The 27,710-nt window shown below is 44.0% G+C and overlaps 1 protein-coding gene across 4 annotated transcripts in view; it reads left to right on the top strand.

The window, feature by feature from the left end:
• RNF150 (ring finger protein 150) overlaps nucleotides 1-27,490 on the top strand; it is a 135,116-nt gene extending 107,626 nt beyond the window's left edge. For 2 of the 4 annotated variants that reach the window (XM_041461773.1, XM_041461775.1), the window contains one exon: nucleotides 598-7,984. In XM_041461773.1, coding sequence (XP_041317707.1) covers nucleotides 598-716 — 119 coding nt within the window. In that variant the 3' untranslated portion in view covers nucleotides 717-7,984. Of the gene's footprint in view, nucleotides 1-597; nucleotides 7,985-8,065; nucleotides 8,286-11,072; nucleotides 11,414-17,991; nucleotides 18,067-18,759; nucleotides 18,832-26,340 lie in introns of those variants that run through there. The other 2 variants (XR_005954670.1, XR_005954671.1) reach the window with 2 other exon arrangements.
• The last annotated feature ends 220 nt before the right edge of the window (nucleotides 27,491-27,710 follow it).

Below are 27,710 nucleotides of genomic sequence, written 5' to 3'. Positions count from 1 at the left end.
AAAGAGACTAGAAAAGGATGAGAGAAGGCACTTGAGAAGGCAGGTAGCCTGGTCCAAAGTCCTGGATTTGTTTTGTCCTTGCCCAGTGTCAATGTTCCTACATTAGAGTAGTGCCCTCTTAAAAATGTCCTCTGAGATTCTGTCACTTAATGAGGGTTTGGGCAGATTTTTTTCCTGTTGGGAATGTTTTCCTGATGACTGAGTTGTTCCACTAGGTGCCTGTGGCTTTGTCATTAGCTTGCTATCTTTGTGGGGAGAGTAGGATGATGCCAGGTTGAGAAAGTGAAAGGGGACAGGGAGGGAAATTTTCACGTGGTGGGAGAAGTTCATGAAGGACCTGGATGAAAAGCCCTGGGAGTATTAAGAGAAGAAAATGTTACCCATCTAGGCTCCTTTTCATCAAGTTTTTCACTATGAATGTCTTGGATTTTGGAATATTTTTGAAGTGTTTTAGACAGATATTGAATAACAGCAAAGTTTGTAATCTAATCACAATCTCAGTGGCAGAGAGACCTCTGGATTCTACCTGCAGAACTAAAAATTAGTAATACTTTAACAGAAAGACATGACCTTTTCCTATCTTTTCTACCCTCACAGATGAACAGGAGCCAGCAATCAGCAGTGATTCAGATATTTCATTGATTATGGCAATGGAGGTTGGACTCTCCGATGTGGAGCTTTCCACTGATCAAGACTGTGAAGAGGTGAAATCTTGAAAAACAGAGATCCAACACTAAACTACAGGGGAGGGTCATGGGTAGGGACTGAGTCAGCTTTCTAGGATTTGGACCTGTCATGCATATGCCTCCAGAGCACTGTCACTCCTGCGCACTCCATGCTGAGATGGTCATGAAAAGCAATAGCAACTGTTGTGTCTGCCTGGATGCAGTTTCATCAGCTACACACCTTTGTTTGGTTCACATGGGAGGTGGAGACACTTCCAGTTTACCCACGTGCTTGAGAGCAGTCATGGAACTCTCCAGGGGCTCATAAACATGCAACTGAAATGACAGCTTGAGTGTTTTTTACACTTGTTCAATCAAATTTTTGTTGTGTTTTTTGAAAAGGCATATGTTTATTTTGTTTGTTTGTTTGTTTATAGTTTGTTATGGATGGACACTTTGTTTATATTGACTGACCCCAGCTTTTTCAAGAGTTCAGTTCAGAAACCTGAATTCCCATTCATTGGTCACTTCATGATCTGACCAAGATTTATCATTGCCTTGTTGTTTCTGCATGAATTACATGTGGCTGGCTTCAGAAGGATCATGCACCAGCACCTGCATTAATGTAACACCTGCCTTCATTAAGTGGCAGGCTTGGAAATGGTATATTCTGAAGGCTTTTATTTGTGAGAGAGGTCTGAATTAGCAGAAATTTGGGCTAAAATGGCATTAGTTTGTCTCTTAAATTTCTGTTCTAGATGAGTATTGTACAGTGTGAAGGAGAGAAAGAAGAGCTTAAAGCATCAGTCTATCCATGTAGTCCTATCCTGTATTTTATGCTATTCACAGGTGTCAGTACATTCGTGTTCTTCCTCCAAGTGACAATTCAGTAGCTGGAAAAAAAGATCTAACATAACATCACTTCTTAATTTTACAGACCAAAACCAGATCAGTGGGCTAAAGGAGCATCTGAGAGGTTTCCAGAGGCTGCTTATTAACAGTTCCGCAATAAGCGGGTGACAGTATTCTCACAAAGGGTCTGGAGATGCTGCTGTCAGTGTCAGAAATTGCTAAGGGAGCAAGAGGCAACCATTTGAAATGTTTAATTCCTGTTTTGCTTTGGGTCTTTTCTCTTAGTGTGTTTCATTTCTCATATTTTGACAGCAGTTTTTGTCTGCTTGTTATCTAAAAAGAGTTCAGGTAGTTTGTTGCCCTCCAGAGTGTCCCTGTCAATGTTTTCAGAAGCATAACAGAATATTTGCGATTTGTGTACAGATACATACACCAAAATATATTGTGGAGGGAATTTGGGGAGGGAATTGGAAAATAAAAGAACTAATATAAATCAAAACACCTAAATAATAATGACCTGACATAATAATTTATTTCATCCTGAGCTCTGCTTTCCAGGTAAGAGCTCATTGTTAATTGTTCAGTGTGTAATTTGGTTTTTCAGTCAAAATACTCAAATGTGAAGAAGCTTACTGTTACACAAGAATACATAGTTTCTGTTGAGAGTCAGATGATTTGAATCACATTACTGCCTCCTGAGTCAGTCCACAGAATCAACAATTCATCTTACATTGAAATTTTGTGCAGAGGTCAAACATTTTGATTTGGCAGTGTCATGGCAGCATCTCAAAATGCAACAGTTGGGGCTCACTGCATTTAATCTCTTCGTGGATTTACTTGTTAAATGTGAAAACCAGCTTCTAGCCAAAATTTTTGTTTGTCAGATTTTATTCAGGAACAAATGTGTTTATCCCTAATCTTCATTATAAAAAGAAGGAAAAAATATTCTCCATGCTCTTCTGTCCATTTAGAACTAATTAAACATTTAGTTTAATTTTGTTTTATGTTCTTTGTCCCTAAATTGCAGGGTAATCTTGAGGTAAAGGTTTTAAACTGAAAGAGGGCAGATTTAGATTAGATATTAGAAATAAACTATTACTGTGAGGCTGGTGAGGCACTGGAAGGGGTTGCCCAGAGAAGCTGTGGATGCCCCATCCCTGGAAGTGTTCAAGGCCAGGTTGGATGGAGCTCTGAGCTACTTGGTCTAGGGAAAGATGTCCCTGGCTGTTGCAGTTCCTTTGGGGGCGCTCCCCAGGGAGTCCCCAGCGGGCCCCCTAGGCTGTGAGTTCGCTGGCAGCAGCAGGCAGGCAAGGAGACTCCACATGGCTTCTGAGGGTGCTGATTAGATGAGGGTTTATTTGGGGTTCTACCCCCGGGAGCAGCATGGCTACTGAGGGGGGAAAGGGGAGGGAGGGGGAGAGAGGGGGAGCCTAGGGGAGGGAAGGGCCAAGAAGGCATCTGTTCTCCCTTGCACAGTTTAACAGGGAGATTCAAAGTGGGCACGGAATAAGACTTGGGCCAGTGGGATTACAGATACATGATACTTCAGGGGAGGTTCACAGGCTTGGAATAAACCATACATTTTCGAGAGGTGAGACAGAGCATACCATTTAACTAAAATGCAACACCACACCTGGCCATGGCAGAGGGTTTGGAACTAGGTGATCTATAAGGTCCTTTCCAACCCAAGCTATTCAGTGATTCTGTGAAAATGACTCATAAATGTGCTGTTACATCTTTAGAAGCTGTTGGAATTAAAATATTTTTTCAATTAAAGAGATAGAGGCAGCTGGAATTATTGGTTAAAAAAGAAAGTTGCAGATTGTTCCAGAGGGTACACTAGGTTAGTCTTGACAATATTTGTGGTTCTGTAATCTTGTTTTCTTCATTCTTTTGTGCCTGCTCTATTCCTTGCTGCTGTGGAGAAGGCCTGACACATCAATGTTGAAATTGATCCCTACACACGAGAGTTTGCACAAGGTACTGCATCAGCTCCAATTAAGCTCTGTAAATAATGCTGAAATCAGATTTAAGTGGTGCTTACATCAAATTTTGACCCAGGAATGAAATTAATTTCAAACAACTGCAGGGGAAGGAGTGAGGCTGGTTATATACAGTCAGGGCTCCTTACAGAAAGTCCACACACTGGTACAATTTCTTCTGCAGCACTGGAGCCTGGGTGGTACATGTCACAGGACAAACATGATGTCCAAGTTATCAGTGATCCTTTCACATATGCACACTGTAGCTCAGCACACAGGCAGAGAACTCCTGGCCAAACTGCTTGGATTTCAGAGGAGCTGTCACAAAGTCTTCATTTTATTTCATGAACTGAATTAAGTTCATCTCAATGGATAGATTGACCAATTAGCTGTTGCTGTAGCAGAACCACCCAGGGCACAGCAGAGCAATCAAAGTCTGTGGAAAAGCAAGGCAGGAGGGAAAACTCCCAGCTGATACTGAGCTGGGTCCTTTGCCCAGGAAAATCATTAAAGGGACCTGTGCTCAAAAAGGCATCACAGATTTGGTAATTCAGAACCTGCATGTCTTTCTGAGAGTTAATAAGGAACTTTATAGAGGTCTTGTGCTGTGCACACACTTTTCCTAAATATCCCATGTTAGATCAGGTCCCTCAGGGTCCACAGGTGGCCACTGGCAGAGGCAGGGTGCCAGGCTGGGTGAGTGTTTTTGACATATCACCAATTACTGATACGCCTTTTAGAAGAGGCATCCTAGCAAATCTGGGTCAGGAGTCTTTCTGCTTTTGTTTTCCCAGTTCTACCTGCAGCTTCATTCAGGGAAGATGTTGTTCCATTCCTGTCCTCAGGTGTTCTGCAGATCTGAGCACTGTTAAGTGATGATAAGGGCAAAGCTGGGTTACACATCACTGAAGCCTGTACTTAGGAAAGCACTTAAGTAAATGTTTTATTCCGTCCTTCTTAAAAAAACCCACACTTAATTTTGGACTTGCACCAAAATTGCATTATTTTCAACAGGTCTTCTATGAGCATAATTAAGCCCCTGTGTCAAAAAGAAATGTTTTCCTGAAGCTTGACCTGACTGAAAATATCCTTTGCATGTATAACCTGTGAACTGCCTTGGGAATTTGAGGTGCTTCGTAAACATTAAAGAGCCCCTAATGTGTGTTTGTAACACGTATGAAAGCCTTAATTCTGTATATCTGCAAGCCCATGCACACCTTGGTACTGCTGCCCGCTAAGCCTGGGCTTTAAGTAGGTGGGGCTCAGCTGCTGGGGATGCAGTACTGGCTGTTCAGAAGGGAGAGCAGCCTTTAGCATGCAGCCAGGAAAGAACAAAGTCCTCTAGAGCCCCTTGACAAGCAAGTGTTCATGGATACAATTCTGCAGGCTGGCACCATGACTGAGTGGGGGGCCTCTCCTGCACAGGGGCAGTGGCCACGAGATTGTGTGGGCTCCCAGGTAAAGGTACTCCTGTCATTAAGTTCCTGTGCTTCTCCCAGCAATTCCTGCCTTGTCATCTGAAGCACTTTTCTTTTCCATGAGCAAGTGGTAGGTGGGAGAAACATTTGCCTTAGTGAGGCTCATCATCACTCAGGCTGGGTTGCAGGATAAAACCTGGTGAGACAGAAACTGCACTCAGAGTGTACCTGGATTTTCTTGGGTTCCACTATGCTGCCTTCCCAAAGGTCTGTTCAATAGGTAGTATGCATAGGCAGAATTTTGCACTCACAAATGACCTGATGTGTGCATGCAGATGTGCAAGGCATCAGGTCTACATCCCCTCCCCACAGCTCACCTATTCTGGTGGTGATACAGATATGGCACTTACTGAGGGTTTGGGTTTTTTTATTTTCTGACTGCTTAGAGCCCCAAAACCAGGATCAGGACTATCATAGCACTGCAGTTCATTCTTTAAGCACTCTATAGAATTAAATTGACATGTATGCTTTAAAAGTGCATTGATGTGAGTATGTACTGTTGTGAAATCAGAAGCAGTTGTCATTTTTAGGCCTTTTATTTGAGGGAAATTGTGGCACAAGGAAAAAGGCTTTATGGAGGCAATGTGGAAAAAGAAACTATTGAAATCACATATGATAAGTGGTCCCTTGGATTTCACTAATGACCTCTGGATCAAATCCCAAGGAAGTCATTGGAAGAAGAGCACTGATGTTGGGGTGCATCCATTTCACAGGACTAAAATGGCAGAGAAATCCAGACTGTTCCTTTCCAGCCTGTCTCACAAGTGTTTGTACAAGGGTGAACATTTGTTGCAGGGGAAGGAGATCATGGGATCAAACTTGCACAGTGCTGCTTCCTCTCCTGTGTTTTGTGCTGCCAGTATCTCTTGGAGCAGGTTGGAGAGGGGAAGGGAGCTTGCCCAAGTTCAGCTCCAGGGCTTGGAGAAAAGCAGGTCATGGGCTTCCAGCAGGTTGGGGACAGCCAAGCTTCTTCGTGGCTAGTGGTGACCCTGGGACTGGAACTTTGTTGATGAACACTGAGCCCATGCAGACTCATTTGTTTTGTAGATGTAAAAATGTGTGAGAGTATTTGGCACAGGCAGCATGACGGCAGTGAATCGGCTTGGTTAGCGTGAGCAGGAAACACAACGTAGAGTAGTTTAGGGCTGAGGGAAAACGAGGCTGGAGGTGTTCACAGCTTCTTAAATAGGGGAAGCTTTCACAGGCTTCTTAAATAGGGGAAATTGATCCAAAATAAGCACTGCTTTCATTTTACCAAGCTGTTACCTGAACTAATTGATAGTTTCGGAGAATGAGGAATGTCAGATGGACTGTTCAGGGAGAATTTGTTTGTGAAACAGATGGCAGCTGCAGGTTGGGACAGAGAGTGAGGGCAAGGGTGAGGGCTGCCCCTCTGCTGTGCCACTTACCCCGCTGGGCTGGACGCTCACTTGGCCCCTTTATCTGCCCATTTCTTTTTCAAGGAAACACCCTTCTAAGCAGGAGCTCTATTTCAAAGGGAGAAATAAAGAAATGAAAGATGTGAATGTTGAATGAAAAGCCAATGTATGATTTTTCCATCTGAAATTAATTTTGTCTCTCTCAAACATTTTAATTGTGAATTGGTGGAAGTTATTTCTTTCTGTAGTGAATGGCAAAAGAAATGAGAGAAAAAAAAGGAGTAATAGTGTTTTCCCTTTCTTGTGTATTTCTTGATTCTTTGTCCTGAGTAGCATTAAACACAATAGCCAGGTCAAGATGCTTGTTTGCTCTGAATGTATACAGTTATTTCAGATGTCAAATATCTAAATGTTTTGTATATGTATGTAATGCCATCCACAATACTTGTTTCATAGTAGGAACCTGAAATGATTGTACCATTTTATAATCAGATATGTAAAGAGGGGACAGTGGGTGGGAGGGTCTGTTATTTTTATACCAAGATGTTCCTTGTCTTTAGTGAACATTTAAAACGGTTTTGTACTTGTCAAAATATACATTCCATCCATTTCCAGAAGAGAATTATTTCTATTTAGAGTAGTTTATAAGCAAACCAAAAAAAAAAAAAAAAAAAAAAAAAAAAAAAAAAAAAGGTGGCATCCCACTTATATGCAGTTCCTGAACAAAGCAGCAGTATCCTGGTTTTCAGTGATAGTTACAAAGCTAGCCATGTCACTTCTCAAATGCAGCAGAGCTATACCAGCAAATGCCAGTGTTAAAAAGGGAATTAAAATCCCGACTGAAGTAAATACCACATGGATCAGTGCACAGCTTAACAAAATAAGTTCATTAAGTTGAGAGACAATGGTCTGTCCCAGTGGAATTCTCTAAAGTAATCAGCCCTGCTCTGGACAGCAGGAGCAGATTTACCAGGAGGCTTCAGCTCTCTGTCCCTGCCTGGCAGAGCCAGCAGGCTCAGCAAGCTGGGGGGATGCTGGGTTGTTACACTTCTGCACTGTGGCTCTGGCTATGCTGCAGCTTTGGTTTGGGAAATACCTACCCAAAGGTTATGGCAAAGTCATACTGTGGCATTTGCATGGGCCATCCTTTTTCTTGTAGTTGGCTTTTTCATTCCCTCCCTTTCCCCGCTACCTGTGATGTGCTGCCAAAGCTGTGCAGTAGCAGTTTGTGAAGATTTTTTTTGCCTTTTTCCTTCTGTACAGTCTTGCAAATAAACTTTTAACTCTTTGCTGACATTCTATAATGTATACATCTTCCTCTCCAATGCACTTTATTTCTCTTGAAAAATGTTGGAGTTGGAGAGCTACCATTTTAAAGGGATTTGCCTGAAATCATGAGACACATACTTTTTATTATTTTGTGTCCTTTTTGCTTTGTTAGATACTGTAAATGCTAAAGAGCATAGACAGTGACTCAGCTGGGGGAAATGCCGAAATGTTGAGGCTAATATTTGGAAGCATTAATCAGTAGTTCAACATGGCTATTTTTGTTAAATAGAGGATTATAATGTAAATATGTGAGACTGTGTTATTACGTACTAGTAAAATATTGCAATTCTCAAAGTTGAGATGGTGAATTCCAAGGAATTTTATTGCAAGTTTTTTAATAAAACAAATCTGATTATTGTGTTATATGTTTTTTCTAACAGTGTGTGTAAACCTGGAATTTCCTGATGTGTGAAACTTGTCGGCTGTTTCTTCCTGAACTCAGCCACTGCACACTTTGGCATTCATAGGAGGCAAAAGGTTACCAGTGGGAAGGGACCCAAGTGACAGCCTGGTCTTCGTGACGTGCCTCCAGCTCCTTACTGCTCTGGTCCTCTCTGCCCTTCAGCTGCTTCTAAACAGAAAGCAGCAGCTGTGTGAGAGGTAAATGCTTCTGCTACCTCAAGAGAGAGCTGCAGCCTCAGCCCAGACACAGCACGATGTGTTAAAACAGCTTTAAAAGATGACTGTTGTGCCATGCCTCAGTGGGAGTTGCGCCACTGTTGTGAGGGTTCATCCAGTTGCTCTTCCCTTGCCTTATCAGACATCACTATGCATCCCTGGGAGCAAGGGGAGGAGGAGAGCCTAGGGATTGTTGTGTCATCCAGCATAGGTATGCTGCTTCCTAGTAGTTTGAGGCACAGTAAAAATCCTTAATGTAATTTAAGAGACCTACAGAAAAGTTTTCCAGTAGATGCAAAAGAAGGCAGAGAGAAATCCCTGACGGAGCCAGCTCCTGGCTCAAGCTACAGCCCTGCCACGGGTCCCAGACTGCCCTCATCCTGGCGCACCTTTTTTGCTTTCTGGCTGGTGCCGCCAGCACACACACCTCTTCAGCCACGGCGCCGCTTTCGAGATGACAACATGCCAGTTCGGCTGGAGCCCTGGATTGTATTCCCCCCAGGAGCCGGGAAGGCAGCAGCTGTGGGCCAGTTCACTCCCAGCTCCCCAGACCCTGCTGCCTCCTTGCTCCTGTGCACCCACCCCCACCCCGTTCATCTTTGCTCTGTCCACGACAGAGGGGCAGCAGCTGACTCAGAGCAGGAAAACCGCGTGCAATTTAACGTGGCTTTATCAGCAACGCCTGTAATTCCTTGTCTCAACTCCTGTCAGCAGCACAGCCTGACGCTCCCATCCCACCAGCCCTGCTCCAAGGGCATAAGCCCTCCACATCGAAACAAACCCTGGGTTGCCTTTAGAAAGACGATTTATGTCTTGCTAGACAAGAAATCCGGCCTCGCTCTTCCCCGCGCATCTCCCTGCCTGCCAGCTGCTTTGTTCCCTGTCTGCAATTCCTGGCTGGCCCGGGGGGAGCGGGGCCGGGTTTCCTCGGCAGGCAGCTGTGCGCAGATGCTTTGTGAGCTGCACACACCGCACAGCTGGTGGCAGCAGGGGCAGCGCCACGCGGAGCTGCCGGCAACGCCACCGGGGCTGTAAATAACGACGGGCGTCAGGCAATTCATGCCTGAATGTAAGCACCTACTTGGAGCACGTGTTACATCACTCTCTGCTCTATATGGAATGAATTTCTGGTCAAAATATGGAAATAAAGCACTGCTCTGTTGCTTTGTGAGTTTTTTACAGAAGGAATAAGGCAAATTTTATTTCCTCCCCTGATTAAAGGAGGTAACACTCAGATGCATCACAGTCCATGGAGAGGATGTGACATTCAAAGGGAATTTATCCAGGTTTGCACTGCACAGCAGTACGTACAACACAGGGTCCCGTGATATCCAAACCATGCTAAGAAAGAAAATGCACTTTTAGGGTGCCCATAAAGGAGGTGCATTCACCTGTGCTGGGTCTCAGGAAGCCACTCTGGAAAAAAATACTGAGAAGGCAATTCTCTAACACAGGGAGATCAGGTTTGGGGGCATCCCTGAGGGAATAGGACTTCATGGCCCAAAAGAAATCTAATGAGCCAGTGCATTTATCAGAATTCAGCTATAGGAAATCAGTGCACAGCTTCGATCTCTGTGCAAACAAGTTGCTGGCAAGTCCTGGCAGCAGTGGAAGTGGGCAAAGTGTCACCAACCTTATGTGCCTGGGCCTCTCCCTACTGCAGGCTGCTGCATGGCTCCTCTGGACATCCTTCTGGACATCTGCATCTGCAGTTTGGGTTTACAGTCCATCCTCTCACCTGAGAGCAAAGGCAAGCTTGCACAGGGAGGCCAGCAGCAATTCCTGGTGACTGAAACCCAGGCAGATGTCCCTGCTCCTGCTCCAGCTAGGAAGCATGTCCATCATGGCAGAGGGACAGAGCAGCCATCTGGGAGTGGTAATGCCTTCGATGTGTTGGCAGAGCCCCAGCTTTCATCTGTTGGAACCCAGAGCTCAGATGAAGTTGTTCCTCTGTCCCTGGTTGGGGCAGCCATGCTGGCTTCAACCAGCAGCCCACTTTGACTCAACCAGGGCTGGGAGCAGACACCTACAAAGGAATAACACCAGGACAAATCACCTCCCTTTATGCTGCACCTGGTTTTAAAAATTATTATAAAAATATTATGGAATCATAGAATTCTTCAGGTTCATAAACAGCTCTAAGACCATCAAGTTCAACTGCTAAAGCAAGTGTAAGTGCAGCCTGGCTGCAGGGGCTAAGCTCAGAGTCTTACTTTGTGGGATGCTGTTCCATGCCTTAGCATGTGTTCAGTTTTGGGCTCCTCACTACAGGAAGGACACAGAGGTGCTGGAGTGTGACCAGAGAAAGGCAACAAAGCTGGGGAAGGGTCTGGAACACAAGTCCTATGAGAAGCAGCTGGGGGGTTTTATCCTGGATAAAAGGAGGCCCAGGGAAGAACTTATCACACACTACAACTTCCTGAAAGGAAGGTGTAGCCTGGTGAGATTTGGTCTTTTCTCCCAGGCAATGAGTGACAGGATAGAGGAAATTACTTCAGCAGGGAGTTGCAGCAGGGATTTAGATTGGATGTTAGGAGAAATTTCTTTGCTGAAGGGGTGGTCAGGCATTGGAATAGGCTGCCCAGGGAAGCGGTGGAATTATCATCCCTGGAAGGGTTCAAAAGGATGTAGATGTGGCACTCAGGGACACAGTTTAGCAGTGGGCTTAGCAGTGCTGATTAATGGTTGGACTTAATGATCTTAGAGATATTTTCCAACCTTAGCAATTCCATAGCTCTATGATTCTATGTCCTTGCTGCCTTTCTCCAGAGATCATTGCCATTTCCTTAACTGCATGGCATGGAGCCCCAGGCAGAGCACAATGTCAGGAAAGGAGGATGGAGACAAACGCCGTGGAAGAAACACAGCCAAGGTATTGCCCAGCATCACACCAGAAACACTCCCCACTCCCATGGGTTTTGGATGTTACTTGCATGTCCCAGCCCTGAGGACCAGCAGTGCCCCCCACCTGGATATCCCGGGGCTCCTCCAGAGGTGCCCAGGAGTGCCAAGCTTCAGCTTCTGGAGGCAAAGGAATAACGGCTGGAGAAGTTGGAAGGGAAGCAGGGGCGCAGCCTCAAGAATTAAGAGAGTGGTTCAAAAAATGAGCGGTAAGCGGTGTTTGTCCCTCCATGGGGACAGCGGGCAGAGGCAGCTCCCTGCATCCCACATCCCGCATCTTGCATCCCGCGCCCTGTCTCTCCAGCAGGAGGCTCTCCCGCCTCGCAAATCTGTCGCCCAGCCTCGAGCGCCCCACCCGCGCCACGGTGGCTCTGGCACCCACCCGCGCCTGGCTTTATTTATTGAGCCAAGTCAGTGACCATTTCCCGTGTAAAACAAGTGAAAAGTCCCACTATGGAGGGTTTCTCTGCTCTCCCTGGAACGTTCCCTCTTGCGCGCAGCCCAGGGAACTCCGTCCGTGTCCATCATACTGGAGGGGAAGCACAGGAAGCCACCAAACCATCCCCTCCAGTTTTGGGCGTGAGTAGCTACATGTTCTGGAGCAGCACAGCACCTGCGGTATGGGCAGCAGGTCACTTAATTAAAAAGATGCAATTAGCCCTTGTCAGCTTCTTGGTGGGATTCCCCGGGTCACCCAGGGTGTATTTGAATTGAAGCCCAGGAAAGCTGTGTCTTGCCCAGTAGCCAGCAGATTTTTTGGAGGGGAGCAGAACTGCTGCCCCAGGGAAAACGAAGCAAAACCCAGCCAGGATACCTGGCGACAGTGGCTTCAGCAGGAAAAGGGACAAAAGTGGGACTGGAGACCAGCACTGCAGCCCCCACCACAACCTGATCCCATGGGGGAAGGAAATTGCACATTTCATCTACACTTTGACTAAGAGATGTGGTTAAAGTAAATTGGTTAAATTTCTGCTTGTGCATGCACTTAAACCATTTAAAAGCAAGTTATTTTTGCATGGCTTGGGCTATGGATCAGACTGTGCAGGAACAGTACAGACATGAATTGCCAGAGTCGCCCTGCATTGGGAATTGCACTCAAATGGGAGTGGAATTTTGAGGCAGGTAAAATCCCAAATTAGAACATGATGCCTATTGTAGCATACTGGATTCCACGTCCTATGTCAGCCCAACCATGAGAGGCCTCTGTCTGTACACGGACACATTTACTGGACACAATTCCACCAGATCTAATTCAGTGCCACTCATCAGCTCAGCCACCACAGCTCCTCTCCAGGCTGTTTCATGTCCCCGAGGTACAACAGAGGCTGGCAGTACAGCTTCAGGGTGTGAAACACTTCATCCTCCCAGCCCTGGGGATTCATTCACCAGCAGAGGGGTGCTTGGCACCAACTCCCTCCTGCCAGTAGCGCTGCCTGGGAGCAGGGGAGGTTATTCACACCCAGGCAGGCAGGAGATGAGTTTCGGTTTCAGCCTGGCTTGAGTGTGAGAGTCAGAAAATACCAAAGAGAAGGTGAGGAGAATTGCACAGAGGTATGTTGGCTACACAGTGCTGCTTTGATGAGGGTGGTGGCTTAAAATTGGTTGTCCTAAAGGACAATGGAGCAGGGGATTTTCCTACGGAAAATTGACCCCGACTGACTTTCAGCTGCTTTAAAAAGGATCATTAGTGTTAAAGGAAAAAAAAAAAAAAAAAACCACACACACAAAAAACCCACACTTCTCTCTTTGCTTTAGCAAAGTCTTCAATACAAGCAGCTGCCCAAATTGCCCAGATGCATGTCAGCAATGACCAGCTGGGGCCGTTCCTGCTTGAGCCGGGTGTGTGGGAGGGAGATGCTCTGCAGGCTGGAAGGGCCTGCCATCTGCAGTACCTCTGGGGGCTGGTGGTATGGACCCACTGAGCCTTTGAAAGGGGAGTACTGCTTGCTTGTTTACCTTTTGCTTGATGTGCCTTCGGCTTTGTTCACCTTCTTTTTGATAGAAGAAAAAGACTCAGAGCAATGCTGGGGCCCTGTTCTTCAAGGTGTTATGGACTTGCCTGTTCTTTGACTGGTAGGAAAAATGTATTTCTTCCCTGAAGCTGGTTGTTCCTTACTGGAGTAGTCTGCCCAGCTGTCCTTGTTTCAGATGGGATAGAGTCAATTTTGTTCCAAGTACCTGGTCAATGCTGTGTTCTGGGTTTAATGTGAGAATATTGTTGGTAATACACTGATGGGATGGCTGTTGCTCAGTTGTGCTTACCCTAAATAAAATACTTTGCAGTATCCCATGCTCTGCCAGTGAGGAGGTACACAGAAAGTTTGGAGGTAGTATGGCCAGGATGGTGGAGCCAAACTGGTCAAAAGGATGTTCCTTACTATAGAAAATCATCCCAGGATATAAACTGTGAGGAGTTACCCAGGAATGGGCCAACCACTCTTTGGAGACAGGATGAGTGTTGGTAGGGGGTTGTGAGCAATTGTATCATGCATCAGCTGTTTTTCTTAATTTTTTAAATGTATTTTCATTATTATTTTAATTCATTTCAGTCATTAAACTGTTCTTATCTCAACCCACAAAGGTTTGGGGAAAGGGGGTCTTACATTTTTTTTTTATTCCTGATTCTCTTCCCCCACCCACTGGGAATGACAAGGAGCGAGCAAACTGTTGTGTGATACTTAATTGACAAGTGGGGCTAAACCCTGCCACCAGCTCACGGTCTAAAATGCTCCCTGAGTGCACCTGTGCATTGCTACATAGGACTCTTCACTTTCCCAGGGTTTGTTTTGCATTCCTGATTATTTAATAAAAGGCCATATTTCTTTTACACAAAATAACTTGGGGTGGGGGATTCTCTTGAGTTTGGCTCCTTGTCAAGGCAAGGAGGAAGCATTACTCTGAGCTGGGGTCCTGCTTAGTTTGGGCAAATCACTGACAGTGTCCAATGTACCAGCCAAGGGCATGGAAACAGGAATGGCTGGGGGGTGATGGTTATTTTCTGAGTGCTCTACATGCATTTTGTTGGCCACCAAGCTCCATCAGTGGCAAAGCAGCTTCATTCTGACCATAAGAATTTCTCTCTCTCCTCTGTTAAAAATGATAATTGTGTGCAGCAGCGAGATCACATCCCTTGAGATAAAACCTCACCAGCAAAGGAACAAGGCAAATCAATGGCACTCAGTCTCACTCCTCAGGCACTGGAGATATTCATCAGAGCAGTTCAGAAATGTATTTGACCCTCTCAGGGATATGAAGACTGACTCCACACAAGTGACACATTAAATACAAACTATACGCAAAGCATGAAAATAATTTTGACTTTCTAGCAGAAGAATTGTCAGCTCATTTTGGTTTGCCCTTGGTTGTAATGCCAGAAACTTTCCCAAATATGGCTATTCTTGCTGGTGTTAGGAAACATTATCTGTCTTGTTTTTCTTCAAACTTGGATGGAAACACAGATTGCTTCTGCCTTTTTGTTTGCAGTGCTTGCTGATAGGCAGAGAGCCAAAAGCTTTTCCTTTCTTTCTTTTTTTATCCTTACTTTTAATATTTTACTGTTAGTGTTGCCCCCTCTGTTGCTCCTTTCTCACTACATTTGTTACTCCTTTTTAGAGGACTAGGATCCTCTGAAACTGAACAAGGGGTACAGAAGCTGCAGGACCTGATGGAGAGCTTGTATTAGTGTTTAAAGCTCAAACAGAGTCCATGCTTCCATTTTTACTGTTCAGAATGCGGTGACATTGCTGACCTCTTAAAAAAAAAAAAAAAAAAAAAAAACAAAAAAAAAAAAAAAACCTTTTGAAAGCAACATGTTAAAATACTTCTTTTTATAATGAAGATTTCAGGGGTAAGCTGGCTGAAGGGAGGATTCAGTGTTGAGCATGGTGGGTGGGTGTGTTAAGGAAGAGGTGTTTGAGTTTTCTGGGGCTTTTTGATGAAAACCATTGGAACTGTGAATTGATTGTCCTGGTCTACAGCTATAAGCTGTGAAAGCACAAGCTGAGCAGGGCTGTGTGGGAGGTGCTGTTTGGGACTTTCTTGCTGAAGGGATGCTGGTGGCCAAAGAAGACCAGCAGCTTGGGCTGGGGCAGCATCTCAGCAGGACAGACCCCCCAGGGCAGGTTATTTCAAGATCATGAAAGATGAGAAGCAGGAGCTAGATCTGTGAGCTGCCTTCAGGCCAGCTGGGTACCTTTGTTTTCCACATCTCTAGTACATGATGATAGATGTTGTCCTCTAAATTTCTAATCCTTTCTATGAGTTTTCAGCCTCCAGCCTCTTGGTCAGTCCCAGTTTGCTGTTCCAACCCCACAGGAATTATTCCTGACTCCCTTCAGAGAGGTTGCAATCAGGTCATCTATTCCTTGGGTAATGCTTCTGCAGAAGCCTTGATGCTCAGGAGTATTTTCCCTCCTTCCCTGCCTTTTCTCCATTACTGCTGTGTTTCCTTGACTTTGGCTTGTCATGTGGCAAATCATCACATGAAAACAACTGCAAACAAGATGTGCTTTAAAGAATTTCCCCTTTAAAATAGCTACAGTAATCCAGGGTATTTAGAAAAACCTGATACATGTACAATACCTGACACGATGCAGTTCAGCTTGCAAAGCAGAAGCAAGGAGGAGGAAAGAAGGGGCAGGATGTGCATGTGGCAGTGAGATGAGGTTGTTGCAAGAGAGCTGACTGGGGAGGGAGAAGAGGCTGCTGAGTTATGTCAGGAGCAGTGGCTTGGAGAGGGGAAAGTGCAGGAAGGCCAGGTAATGGTGGCTCAGCATGCAGTAGGTAGCACATCTCATGTGCTCATCTCAACAAGTGTTTGGCTTTGTGTATGCAAGGAACTCCAGGGTGATTCTGGGTGCATGTGTTCACGGAACAGGTGTGAAAAGAAAACTGGGAAAGGAGCTTAGAAAATGTACATGAATGGCTGCAGCTTTATTGTGCCAGTGCTAGCAATCCCAGGAAGCTGCCCAGCTTGTTCCTTGTGCTGCAGAGGAGTGGTGCCACTGGGCCCAGAGTTGGTGCTGCTGATGCAACCACTGAAGCTGGAAGAGAAGTGCCAATTCCTCCATGCAGATCCTGAGGCCATGTGGAAAGGTTCATCTTCCTTCTGCTGTCCTGGCACAAGAGAAAATTCCCTCCCACCCCACCAGTCAGGCCTACTGCTGCTGATGCACACATCTGAGAAACCAGATAAATATAAGCATCATCTAAACCAACAGTCCCTTTTTCTTTTGCAGGAAGCAGTCTCTTGAAAGCATTTTAATTAGTCCATGTAGGATAAGGGCAGGAGTCCTCTCTGCAGTGTCCCTGTGAGGTACCCTGGCCACGAGCTGGCAGCATATTTCTGGTCAAAGGTAGCCTTGTTGCTTTGCTGTATTTTGCAGAGCATTTTTTCTTCTCTGCTTTTAATGCAAGTTCTCAGCTGTTCATATTCTGATCACACAGGAGGAGCTATTTTCTGCAGCAACAACCTTCTGTGCTCAGGCAACTCTGGCCTGGTATTTGATTATCACCAAAAAAAAAAGGTGGAGTAAGATGGTTCTCTAGGTTGTATATGAATGCATTTGAAGTATGGTGGGGCTTTTTGATTGGAGATTTTTTTGCAATTCCTCTTGGGGAGCTGCCTTGGGCAGAGGAGCCATGGCTGCCTTCAGAGCTGGTTCCTGGGACAGAGATGGAAATCACACTGGGCTTCATGTTAGCTAGTGTTCTGTGTCTGCTTTGAGCACTTCTAGTCAGTTCAATATCCAATATCTCCTATAAGAAGCACCTAGAGGGTCATAAATACTGTAGGATACTAAGCACTTTCTACCCCCATTAAACATGGATACGAAAATGGGTGTTTGTTTTGTAGAGAAAGCTTAAGGGATGTGTAAAATGCCATTGCAGAAAACAGTTATGTCGTTATTTATTTCTGCCTGAGATAAAGGCATGGAAGATGTGAGACCTAAAAGCAATGAAAGGAAATAACATAATGCAATATCCTATTGATCTGTGGGATTTTCTACTGCTTAAGATGATGGCGCCACAAGTAATGTTTGTAGTTGTACTAACTAGAATTAAAATAATTATAGGATGGAAACAAACAATGACAAAATCTCAGGGCTTAAAGCTTTCTGCTTTTCACTTGTTGGCTGATGGGGTCCAGGCGTATCTGCCATTCCTGTATATTACTGCAATGCCCAGTTTTATGTGCTGTGAGTGTCTTCTGTCTCACTGTGGAGCAACTGGTAACATTTCCTTGGACAGGCTGAGTGCCAGGTCCCTGGCTGACAGAAATCGATGTAGTGCTGCTGACTCTGGAAAACATCTGCCCCTGCCACGGGCTCAGCCAGCTCCCTCCCACCCCAGTGCCAGTAGAGAGCTCACACATGAAATAAAATCAGAACATGTCTAGCTACGAGGGAAAGAAATGAAGGAAAACCCTGCTTCTGCTAGGGAGATAAACAGCCTGGCATCCCAAAGCAAGCCAGGGACCAAGGTGACGAGACTTGGATAGCACAAGGGAAGGTGTGGTGGGATCAGTAGCACCATGACAATAAGTAAATGATTAATTTTAATTATGGTGTGTTACAGAGCTGTAGTGGAAAGCATTTTTTATAATTCCAAGCCCTAGTTAATGCATGGCTATAATCAGTAGCCCAGCAAACCCAGGTGACACAGAATCTCTGTGAGAGCTGAGTGGTACGACACAGTTCAACCTTTCCCTAAGCAGCATTGCTGTGTGCACTAGAACAACCTACTTTGAAGATTCTGCTAAAATAGCTTTTATTTCTTCCTTTTTCAGGGTGAAGAGAGGGTCAGGTTCTTCAAAAGTTGGAGGATGGGCTCCTGGCCTCATCACCCTCACAGAGCTGCCAAGGTACCCACATCCAGGCTGAGCACTGAGATGCCTTGCTACTGGTTTGAAGTAACATGTAACAATTTAGATTATTTCTTTTCAGGATGCAGCAAAGTGTCCATTACACTTCAGGCCAAATATATATTCTGCTATTAGAAAGAAAAAAAATTAAAATTAAAAATAAAATACAGTGACTGGAAGAACCAGGGAATTTTTTCATGGGAAGGTTTGACTACTTTAACTTGCATTAAAGCTGATTGATGAGGACTCAGGTTGCATCATCCTTCATAAGAGAAACCTGGCTCACAGGAATACCTTCTTCTCCAGTGATATGCTGCTTCAACAGGCAGGTCTTGGAGGCCACACAGGGATTTAAAAACAAGCCCCCAAAGTTACTCCATCAGCCCTCTCTGAAGTGACACATAACAGTTACTAATGAGAACAAGGCAGACCACAAAAGACTGATGCCTTTCTTCCTGCATCCCCATTTTCTCCCCCCAACCCCAGTATCCATCTGTGCCCTTGGATCTTACCAAACAGTCATTAATCATTTCTGTGGGTCTTCTCTTCACAGTAACAAATGGTCATAAGGCCAGGTGGGAGCTGAGACTTGTGCTACAGATTTTCACACAGGCAGGGAAACAGGCTTCAGTTAAATACTCATAGGACTGTCTGTGGAAAAAAAGCCTTAAAATGTGTCTTCTGGGTTTTCAGCAGCCCATCTAGGAGCAGGCACTCATATCCACCAGCCAAAAAATGTGTTGGAAAAATTCCTGTCAGAGCCAGGTAAGACAATTTCCCTTTCAGTTCCTAATATCCCCTTATGTTGCCCTAATATCTTGTTTTCCATGTTTACTTGCTTTTCTAAAGAAAGCCCAAAGGTAGGTGAACAAAATCCTTTGCCTATTTGAGTCCCTTTCCCTCTCAAGTGATGCTTCAGCACAGCTTTGAATGAGGCTCTGGTATCAGCCCACAGGGATTTCTGCCGGCTCCGTAGCGCAGCATCTGAGTCATACTCTAAAAATAGCCAGGAAAATGTCAGCCCAGCCTAAGTCATTGGCTGATTAATGAGGAAGTTTTACAATTCTAGGTATGTCCAGATATGCTCCTGATCTTAACTATGGAGCTGGGCTTTTTAAAAATAAATAAATATATAATAAATTTTATGGGTAGTGAGTTTAAAAAAACCCCCCAAACTGTTAGAGGTAATGCAGAAACAGATTTTCTGGACAGAAATTAAAAGTGGACAGTTGTACCTGGAAAAATCTTTTGTCCTTGAGGGTAATGTGGTATTGTGACCCTGGGCTGTGTGGAAGTAGGCATGGTCTGGGGACAACCATGAGCCAGGGACATAGTGGAGGATCAGCCACAGTGCCTGTGCCCAGCTGTGGGAGCTTGTCAGGCAGAGGAGTGTGGAAAGCCCCTTGCCAGGAGGAGCTTCACTTGCCCAAAGGGACAGATCTGCTTTACCACTACTGATGCAGTTAAAATCTCCCTCTAGCACCAGTTGCGCAGTGTATTCCAATGCATTGGACAAGCAGCTGATCTCTGAGCTGTGATTAGCTGGGGAACTGGGACAGAGGTGCTGATGAAGGCAGGGAAGAACATCCCAGTGCCAGAAACATCTGTCTGCTGAAGGTGCTGAGGCTGTACCTGAAAGAGCATCTGGTAACAGCACCATCAAGGACCTTGGAAAATAAATAAAATGAATCTTATATCTCTGAAAGCTGATGTGGTGCCAGAGCAGGTTGAACCACTGTAGCAGCAGCTTGTGGTGGCCACATGTCCCTTGGGCCAGGCACGCCAAATGGTTTGTGGTCCAAGGGCAGTAGAGGCAGATCTGAAATGCCTCATCTGGAGAAACAAGGGAATGAATTGACAGTGAGCAGATTGGGCACTGGTGATCTGGCACAGCTACTGCCAGATAATGCTTTGCTGGCAGAGTTACCTGTTCCCATTAATTAATTCTGGAAAAGTCTTTGTTCCTTGATTCTGATTTCTTAGATGGGACTCAGCCAAAGGCTGCTACCCATATGGGCAAGAGGAGAAGAAAAGGCATACTCAGATGTGTCCAAGCTGTTAGAAACATCAAGGACAAGGGTAGGCATGCCAACACCCTGTCCAGTAAATTGGTCTGCTTTGTGTGCCAGGCAGGGAGCATTGCTTTGCTGCAGCTTTGGCAGTCCCTTCACATCCCCTTGTGAGCTCCTCACCAGTGCCCAGAATACTGGGAGTCAGGACCAAAACAACAGAATTAGGGATGAGCACACTGTCCCTGCACATAGTCCTTGAGTCATCCATTCAAGTAAATAAGATTTTCTATACATGTTGTCAGGTAGTGTGTATGTTAAGTTACATGAAAAGATGTCTTGCTAGGGCTAGTAGCTAATCAAAGTTGCTATTAATGACAAGGAAGAGAGGGGAAAGCTTTTAGCCTGATATTTCTGAAGTGCTCTCCTTTAAAAGAGGAAGGAAATGTGACTCTTTGACAGACCTCATCATGCTTGATGTAGCACAGCAGAATGCTCTCTGCAGGTACATCCTCCAAATAGCTTTTCCACCTCAAAAGTAATCACTTTCTCCCTGCACATCACAGCTCTGGTGGGCACAAGAAAGTGAAATCACATAAAAAAACAGCGCTGGGGTCCCCCTGTCGGAGGTCCTGATGCCTCTATGGCATGGATGTGCCTCTGCATCCAGCTGAGCAGATGGTCATGGGGATGACATCCCTGGCATCATTCCCTGTGATCATCCTTTAAAGACTGACCCATGGTATTGCCTGAGTCAATGGGTGGGAGGGCTGGGGAACACCCATCAGAAAAGGGGTCACATTAACACACAGTAGTTCTGCAGGAGTGTCCTGACTGATGGCTGATGTCTCTGTAGGAACAGGTTCTCTGCCCCCACAGAGGTTCTTCTTTTCCTCCTGAGCTCACTGCCTCACTTGTTTGAAATTTAAGGTCACTGACACATGGAGGAGCTACCTTCTTTTCAGCTTGCTGAGTCTCACAGATGAGTGAGCACTGCCTCCAAGCCTGATACTCAGCTGCTGGGCATGTGTCTTGGTTTGAAAAGACAGGTGTCAGCTAAGGAAGGCAGGAGCCTCTTTTGAAATGGAAAATGTAAACACTCTCCCTCCAAATTGTTATAATTTTGAAATTAAAGGGCTCTCAGGCAGAGATGTGGGAGTAGGAATAACAGTTCTTGATTAGGAAAAATAAAAAATAAAAATGCAGTAATACAAAACAACACTGACAGAGTCAGAATACGACCTGACACCCTGTGGGTCAGGGTGTTGGTAGCAATCCAATTGAATGGTGGCTGCAGTCCTCCTGCAGTGGCAGATGTGGTTCTGTTGAAACAAATGATCCTGTAGAAAGGGTGTAGTTTTCCTCTGAAGGTGCAGTGGTGGTGTAGATGGGCCTGGTGTTCCTCTGGGAATCCAGAAGAAAAGGCTGCCTGTGGTGTTCCAAGTCTCAGATTATCTCCAGGTAGGAATACTTGGCTCCTCCCCTTGGGTGGGGCATCTCATAATGAGATTATGTAATTTTATCAGTCATGCAGTGAGACTCAATGTCCCATTAACAGAAGATATCTCCCTGGAGGGAGGATGGGTTGTGGAAGAGATAAAACTGCCTCACCTGATTTTAACAGTTGGTCATAGAATACACACACCCCCAGTCATATCTTGCATTTGCATCCTAAGACAGCATGCAGAACAGTCAGGATGTGCAACATGCTCTCCTGGATCCCTCTTTTGCCAGGCAAAGGTTTCCATTTCTTGCAGAGGAAGGATAACTCCTCTCCAAATGCACCTCCCTCACTTTGCAGTGAAAAAAGCTTTATGTGCCTCAGTGAGAGAAGACGGCGCAGCTTGATTTGCCCTGTCTTTGGGTATCCCTGGTTCACAGTGACATAGAAAGCTGTATTTTCATGCTAAGTGGAGTGGCCTCCCTTTTCCAGCTTTTACCCAGGCCTAGGTGCTACTGGAGATTGAAGAGAGGTGAGAGAACAGAGATATGCTTCACAAAGAGGATGCACAGGTGGGGGTGGGTAGATTGCTTAATGCACTCTGAAATCCAGATTCAAAGGAGCAAGGGCAAGGCTGTGGATCAAGCAGCACAGCAAAGCCCATGGAAGTGACCTGGCTGCTGTCTGAACTAATGTGATTGTTAAAAAGAGGTTTAAACATTCAAAGGGATGAAGTGTTTCAATTTTTCTCTGATGCTGCTTACCACTCAAATATATGTTATGAGAAAGAAAATATTTCTGCCAAGTGATTTGTAAATAAGTATTTTTTCACAACCTCTGAGCTTTGGTACATGAATTTTTATAAGCTGGTTAAATGCAAATTAGCAATAATGTTTCCCTGATTTGCCAGTCCTTCCTCTTGCAATGAGGACAATGAAAGTGCAGCAGATAATGGGGAGTGGAGCAGTTTATCTGTGCTAGGAGAGGCCTCTTCCTTCTCAATAATCAAAAACTAATTTTTCATGCCATGTTGGTGTCGTAATGTGCTCCCACCATCCATCAGTGCACAGTAGCCCCATCTGTCATCCCTCATAAATAAGTTAGAAAGATGTAATTTGTTAAGCAGGCAGTGCAGCTTTATTGAATTAATATTTCAGGGCCACAGACAATAGAGCAAAGCGAGGCATTAATGAAAATTTCCCCCAAGAAAATATCCTACAGATATTTTATACAATTCTGGCCATTACCAGACCACTAACTTCCAAGTGAACATGTGGGTAAACACCTGGAAACAAAAATGTGGGCATCCCTGGTTATAAAGGCCATTAGTAGAAAGGGAGACTGTCCATATTGGCACATGTGGACACAAAATACAACATTTCAAATATAGATCATGGTAGTCCAGAGACACATCTGAAATACCTCAGCATAAATTTGATTTGCACCAGGTAGAAGCCAGTGGCTTTTTCCCCGTCACTGTTTTCACTCTGGTCTGAGGTCTACTGATTGGTAATCAAAGGTAAATCCCCAAACCTTGTAATTATTTCTGCTCCCATGTTCATGAACTAAGATGCAGCTGCTGAAGTATCATTTGAAAGTAGTTTTAATTGCAATAATTTTTAATTTTGTCCTTCTTCAAAACACAGGTCTACACATGAAAATAAATTTAGGTAATGGGAGGCATGGGTTTATACTACTATATTTGTAACTAAAGGATTCCTTGGAGCATAATCTTATTCTGAGAGGAAAAAAGTAGTCACTTAATCCAGATCAATATAATTCACTTTCAGACCTAAGCTTGAAGAAGTTGAATTTGTTCTTAATGTGTCTGAGGAGTTATTTTGGGATGATTACACAGGTTATCCATTACACTGGAGTTTCATTCTTTGAACAGATTACTAGATTCCACTGATTTATTTTTCCTGCCCATCTTTTTTCTCCTCCTTCTCTAATTACTTTGATACTCTGCTGCTAAAAAGCAGGCAGGAAGTGCTGAGAGATTGACCTAGAGCTGGCAGCCAGCCTACAAAAACCTCACCACCTCAGAACAATGCTTCCTTAGCACTGCTTTTTTTCTGCTTTCTGGAGCTAGTACTGGCACTTTATTATCGAGATGATCAGAAGGTAAATGCCTCTCTACAAATTGTCTAGGCTGGGGTTTTATTTGGTTGGTTTTTAACAGGAAATGTGGTGGAAGCAAGTGTGTAACTCTTTTGCACATTATCCACCTGTAACTGGGCCTCCTATTTTTTGTATATGTTAAATGTCATGGACTGACTACACCACTGTCTCAATATCCTGATGATAGTCTGCAGAGAAATGCTCTCTAGAGGTCCTTCTGCATTAGAAAGGCATTATTTCTTAATTTCAATCCCAGAAAGACACAACTCTTAATCTTAAATGGAATTTACTTTGTTGATGGTCCTCTATTACAGATGATTACCGAGGGTGGCTCTGATTCAGAGATCCTTTCAGTGTTGTTCTCAGCCCAGATTGTGTTTGATGTCTGAAGGTGTCAGAAGTTTCCTTTATATTTCTGGGGACACTGAGGACTCTCACAGATTTGAACAGAGGGTGTTAGATACTTTTGCAGGCATAATCAGAGTTGGGGTCTAAAGCTTAGAGCCAACTGTTGAATCTTGAAGATTTGACTCCAAGAGGCATTTTCAATTACACGATCTTTTTTTACAGAAACAATCAAAGAATAACAGAATTTTTAGGTGTACTCGTTTCAAAGCAGATCAGTGGGAGATTGCAAGTCAGAACTACAATTTAATAGAAAAATTAAAATAAATGCAATAGTACATAAACACTGGCCTTAACTGACACTGTCAGAATACGACCTGACACCCTGTTCATCAGGGTGGTGGTAGCAATCCGATTAAATGGAGGCTACAGTCCTGTTTGGAGTGATGGATGTCTTTCTGTTAAAGCAGTGATCCTGTAGAAAAATCTGGTCTTTTTCTGGAGGTCCAGTGGTGGGTAATGAGCTCTTGTCCTCTGGGAATCCAGTGGGTAGTGCTGCCTGTGATGTTCCACGCCTCAGATTATATCCAGGAAGGAATGTTTCGTTCCTCCCCTTGGGTGAAGCATTTCACACTGGGATTATGTAATTCTGAGTCATGCTAGGAGACCTTGATGGTCCCATAGCTAAGATAGCAACCAGAGGGAGTTATCACAGCTGACACATGGAGAAGATAAAGAACACTGTCCCTCTATCTCAACAGTTTATGTAGATGGTGATAGAACACATACTTTTGGTTACATCTTACATTGTAACCTAAGACTTCAGGGTTGGTAGGGACCTCTGGACGTCATGTAGTCCAGCCCCTCTGCCAAGGCAGGGTCACCCACAGCAAGTTACACAGGAATGTGTCTAGGTGGGCTTGGAAGGTCTCCAGAGAGGGAGATTCCACAACCTCCCTGGGCAGCCTGTTTCAGTGTTCTGCCATGCTCACGCTGAGTTGGAACTTGATGTGGTTTTGGTTTTGGCCATTGCTTCTGGTCCTCTCACTGGGCACCACTGAAGAGTCTGGCACCATACACTTGGCACCTGTCTTTGAGATATTTATATACACCAGAATCAATTAGTAAGAGAAGAAAACACTATAAAAATGTAGATAGGCATGAAGGCCTGTGACTGCTTTGTTGAAACATGCAAGCAACAGCTGGGCCTTCTCTTACCCAAAATAATAGAATTGTGGAATGGTTTGTGTTGAAACAGACCTTCAGAATCACCTAGTTCTAATACCTGGGTTTGTTTTAGTGTGAGATTGCCTTCATCTCTACAGAAATTTCTTTCTGTATCAAGAACTTGCTTCCTTCCCCCTCCTTGTTTTTTTTAGGAAAGAAAAAAAAAATCAGTCTGATCCAGACACACATGACTTTCCAATATCTGAAAAGCTCTGTGTCTCTTTTTGCCTTGAGAGTAATTCATCTTTTCAGAGCAAGCCACAAATGAAATAAGTCAGGAAGCTATGCAGAGAAAGAAAAGTATTTCTGGCTGCTTTTCTCTCAGATGTCAACAAATTGATTTCTGAGACTTTTCCATTGTGTGTATATATATATATATATACATATACATATTTGTTTTGAAATATATTAGGGTTAGTGATTATTTTATGTAAAATTGAACCAATCTTTTCTAAAGTTGTTGTGCCAGATTGCCTTCAAAACTTTTCCACCTAAACTTTCTTGATTAATGTTTTGCATTTCCATGACGTTTTTTCATGGCTACAGAAATATAACTTCCATGCATAGATAGGCTGCCAGAAAAGCTGAATTCTGAGATATAAAATAGCTATTTCTCCTACATTACTTGTAAAATTTTAGAGATTGAATGCTTAAGCCTCCATCCCACATCACAAAATATGCAATGACAGAGACTTTGGTCTTTATGTGAAAGCCATCTGTGCTTCTACAGGAAAAAAACCCCAAAGTACAATATCTTGTGGTCATTATTTTCAATCTTAATTTTGTCTGCAGTTGCTGAGTTGTAAAGAGCTATGAGCTGTGGACTTTTGAGACAGTTGCTGCCCATGAATGCTTCTGAATGGGGAAGAAAAAAACCCACAGGTCATCAGGTTTTTCTTTGGCATTTGACAGCTTCTAGAAGGGGACAAACCAATGTCATTAGTATGGGTTTACAAAATATTGGGGAAGATGAAACAGAAGAGTCTTATGATTGCCTGTGAAGATTTATTGTATTGTAACGGGAACCATTCATTCATTCTCTGTTTACCACGCTCTTGCATTCATTCCCTTTACTCTTCCTTGCTCTCTCATTCTCTCTCTCTACCACTCTCTTTACCTCTCTCTTTTCAGGCCTGCTCTGAGCTGCGGCTGGCACCCACGCCCTCTGCAATAAACCGCAAGTCCCAAGACCTGGCTTCAGAGATCTCATGTCTCCATCTGTCCCAACTGTCCTACCCCCTGCCGCTCCTACAACAAAACTGTTGATAATGCATGTACATACAATATAATAATGCATCATAAATTGATTCTACAGAGAAACTAATTAAGTTTATCCCTGCAGAACTTCTAGAACAGTACTGAGAATCATTTCATAGCTTCCAACTGGTAAAAATATTCACTTGTTAAAAGATTGGCTGTTGTTTTGTACCTAAACTTATTTCAACCCTAGAATCAGTTTAAGATACCCTACGAGTTACTTAGAAAGGAGTTTGGGGTTTTTTTGTATGTTACTATGTTTACGGATTGCTCTGCATAATTTGTAGCTGATATTTTATGGAATAGTACTGTATTTTCAAAAGCATGCTTAACTACCCAGCACTGCGAAAGACTAAATAATGCCTCTGGTGCCCTACCTGTTGTGAAACAATTTCATAGTTAGTCATACCTAGAAAAACTAATGAAAGTGCTGAAAGTTGTTTCCTGTTGTGGTTATATGCCGCTAACAACTCTGCTTCTGGATACTGCACAGAAAAAAATCCCCACAAAGCAGCTTTTTTTGTATTTTAGTGTAGCATATAATAGTACTTGAAATGTGTATTTGCTGACAAATTATTTGGAAAGATTCACTCAATACATCCTACTCTTTTCTTTTTAGGACAAAATAGAGATTTCAAGAATAATTAATTTCAGTAAGGCCATCATGGTATGCAACACTGATATACTTACTAGCTGTGAGATAATGAGTTTTCTCCATGAATCTATTAAGTAAATTCTTCCTCTTTCAGTCATAGGTACAGGAATATTTTATTCCTTTTCTGATTTATCACTGTTGTCATCTTTCTTTCATTCTGTCATCTTTGGTTTGTTAACTGTTTCTTCTTTCCAAAGGTAGTTTTGACCCTTCTGATATGAAACTCTTTCTGGAACAGTTCCTTTAATTCTTTGTTGTTTTAGTGTCTCATCACCATGTTCAGTTATACTTAAACCCTCAGTCAAGCTATTTCCTTTCTGTCTTGGGGTGATTTTAGGATGATTAGTTTATTCCCTGATCATCTGCCTTATGCCCAAAAATGGTTGTTGTAGCTTTTAGGTGTATCGGGGGTGAGGGGGGAGCTTTGGGGTTCTTCAGTGGGCTTTTCCAAAGCGTCACTTGCCCAGGCATCCAGCATGGTGTACAGTCTGATTTTTTTTTTTAATTTTTTTTTTTTTTTCTTGGCTAGCTTGGTTTTTTGTTAGCTTATGCAAGACGTTTGGGGTTTTTTTCCCTTCCCTGGCCTTTG

This window comes from Pyrgilauda ruficollis, unplaced genomic scaffold, assembly GCF_017590135.1.
Source record: "Pyrgilauda ruficollis isolate IOZ18807 unplaced genomic scaffold, ASM1759013v1 scaffold154, whole genome shotgun sequence".
NCBI classification, from domain to species: domain Eukaryota; kingdom Metazoa; phylum Chordata; class Aves; order Passeriformes; family Passeridae; genus Pyrgilauda; species Pyrgilauda ruficollis.
This window is presented reverse-complemented; position numbering and strand designations above follow the sequence as displayed.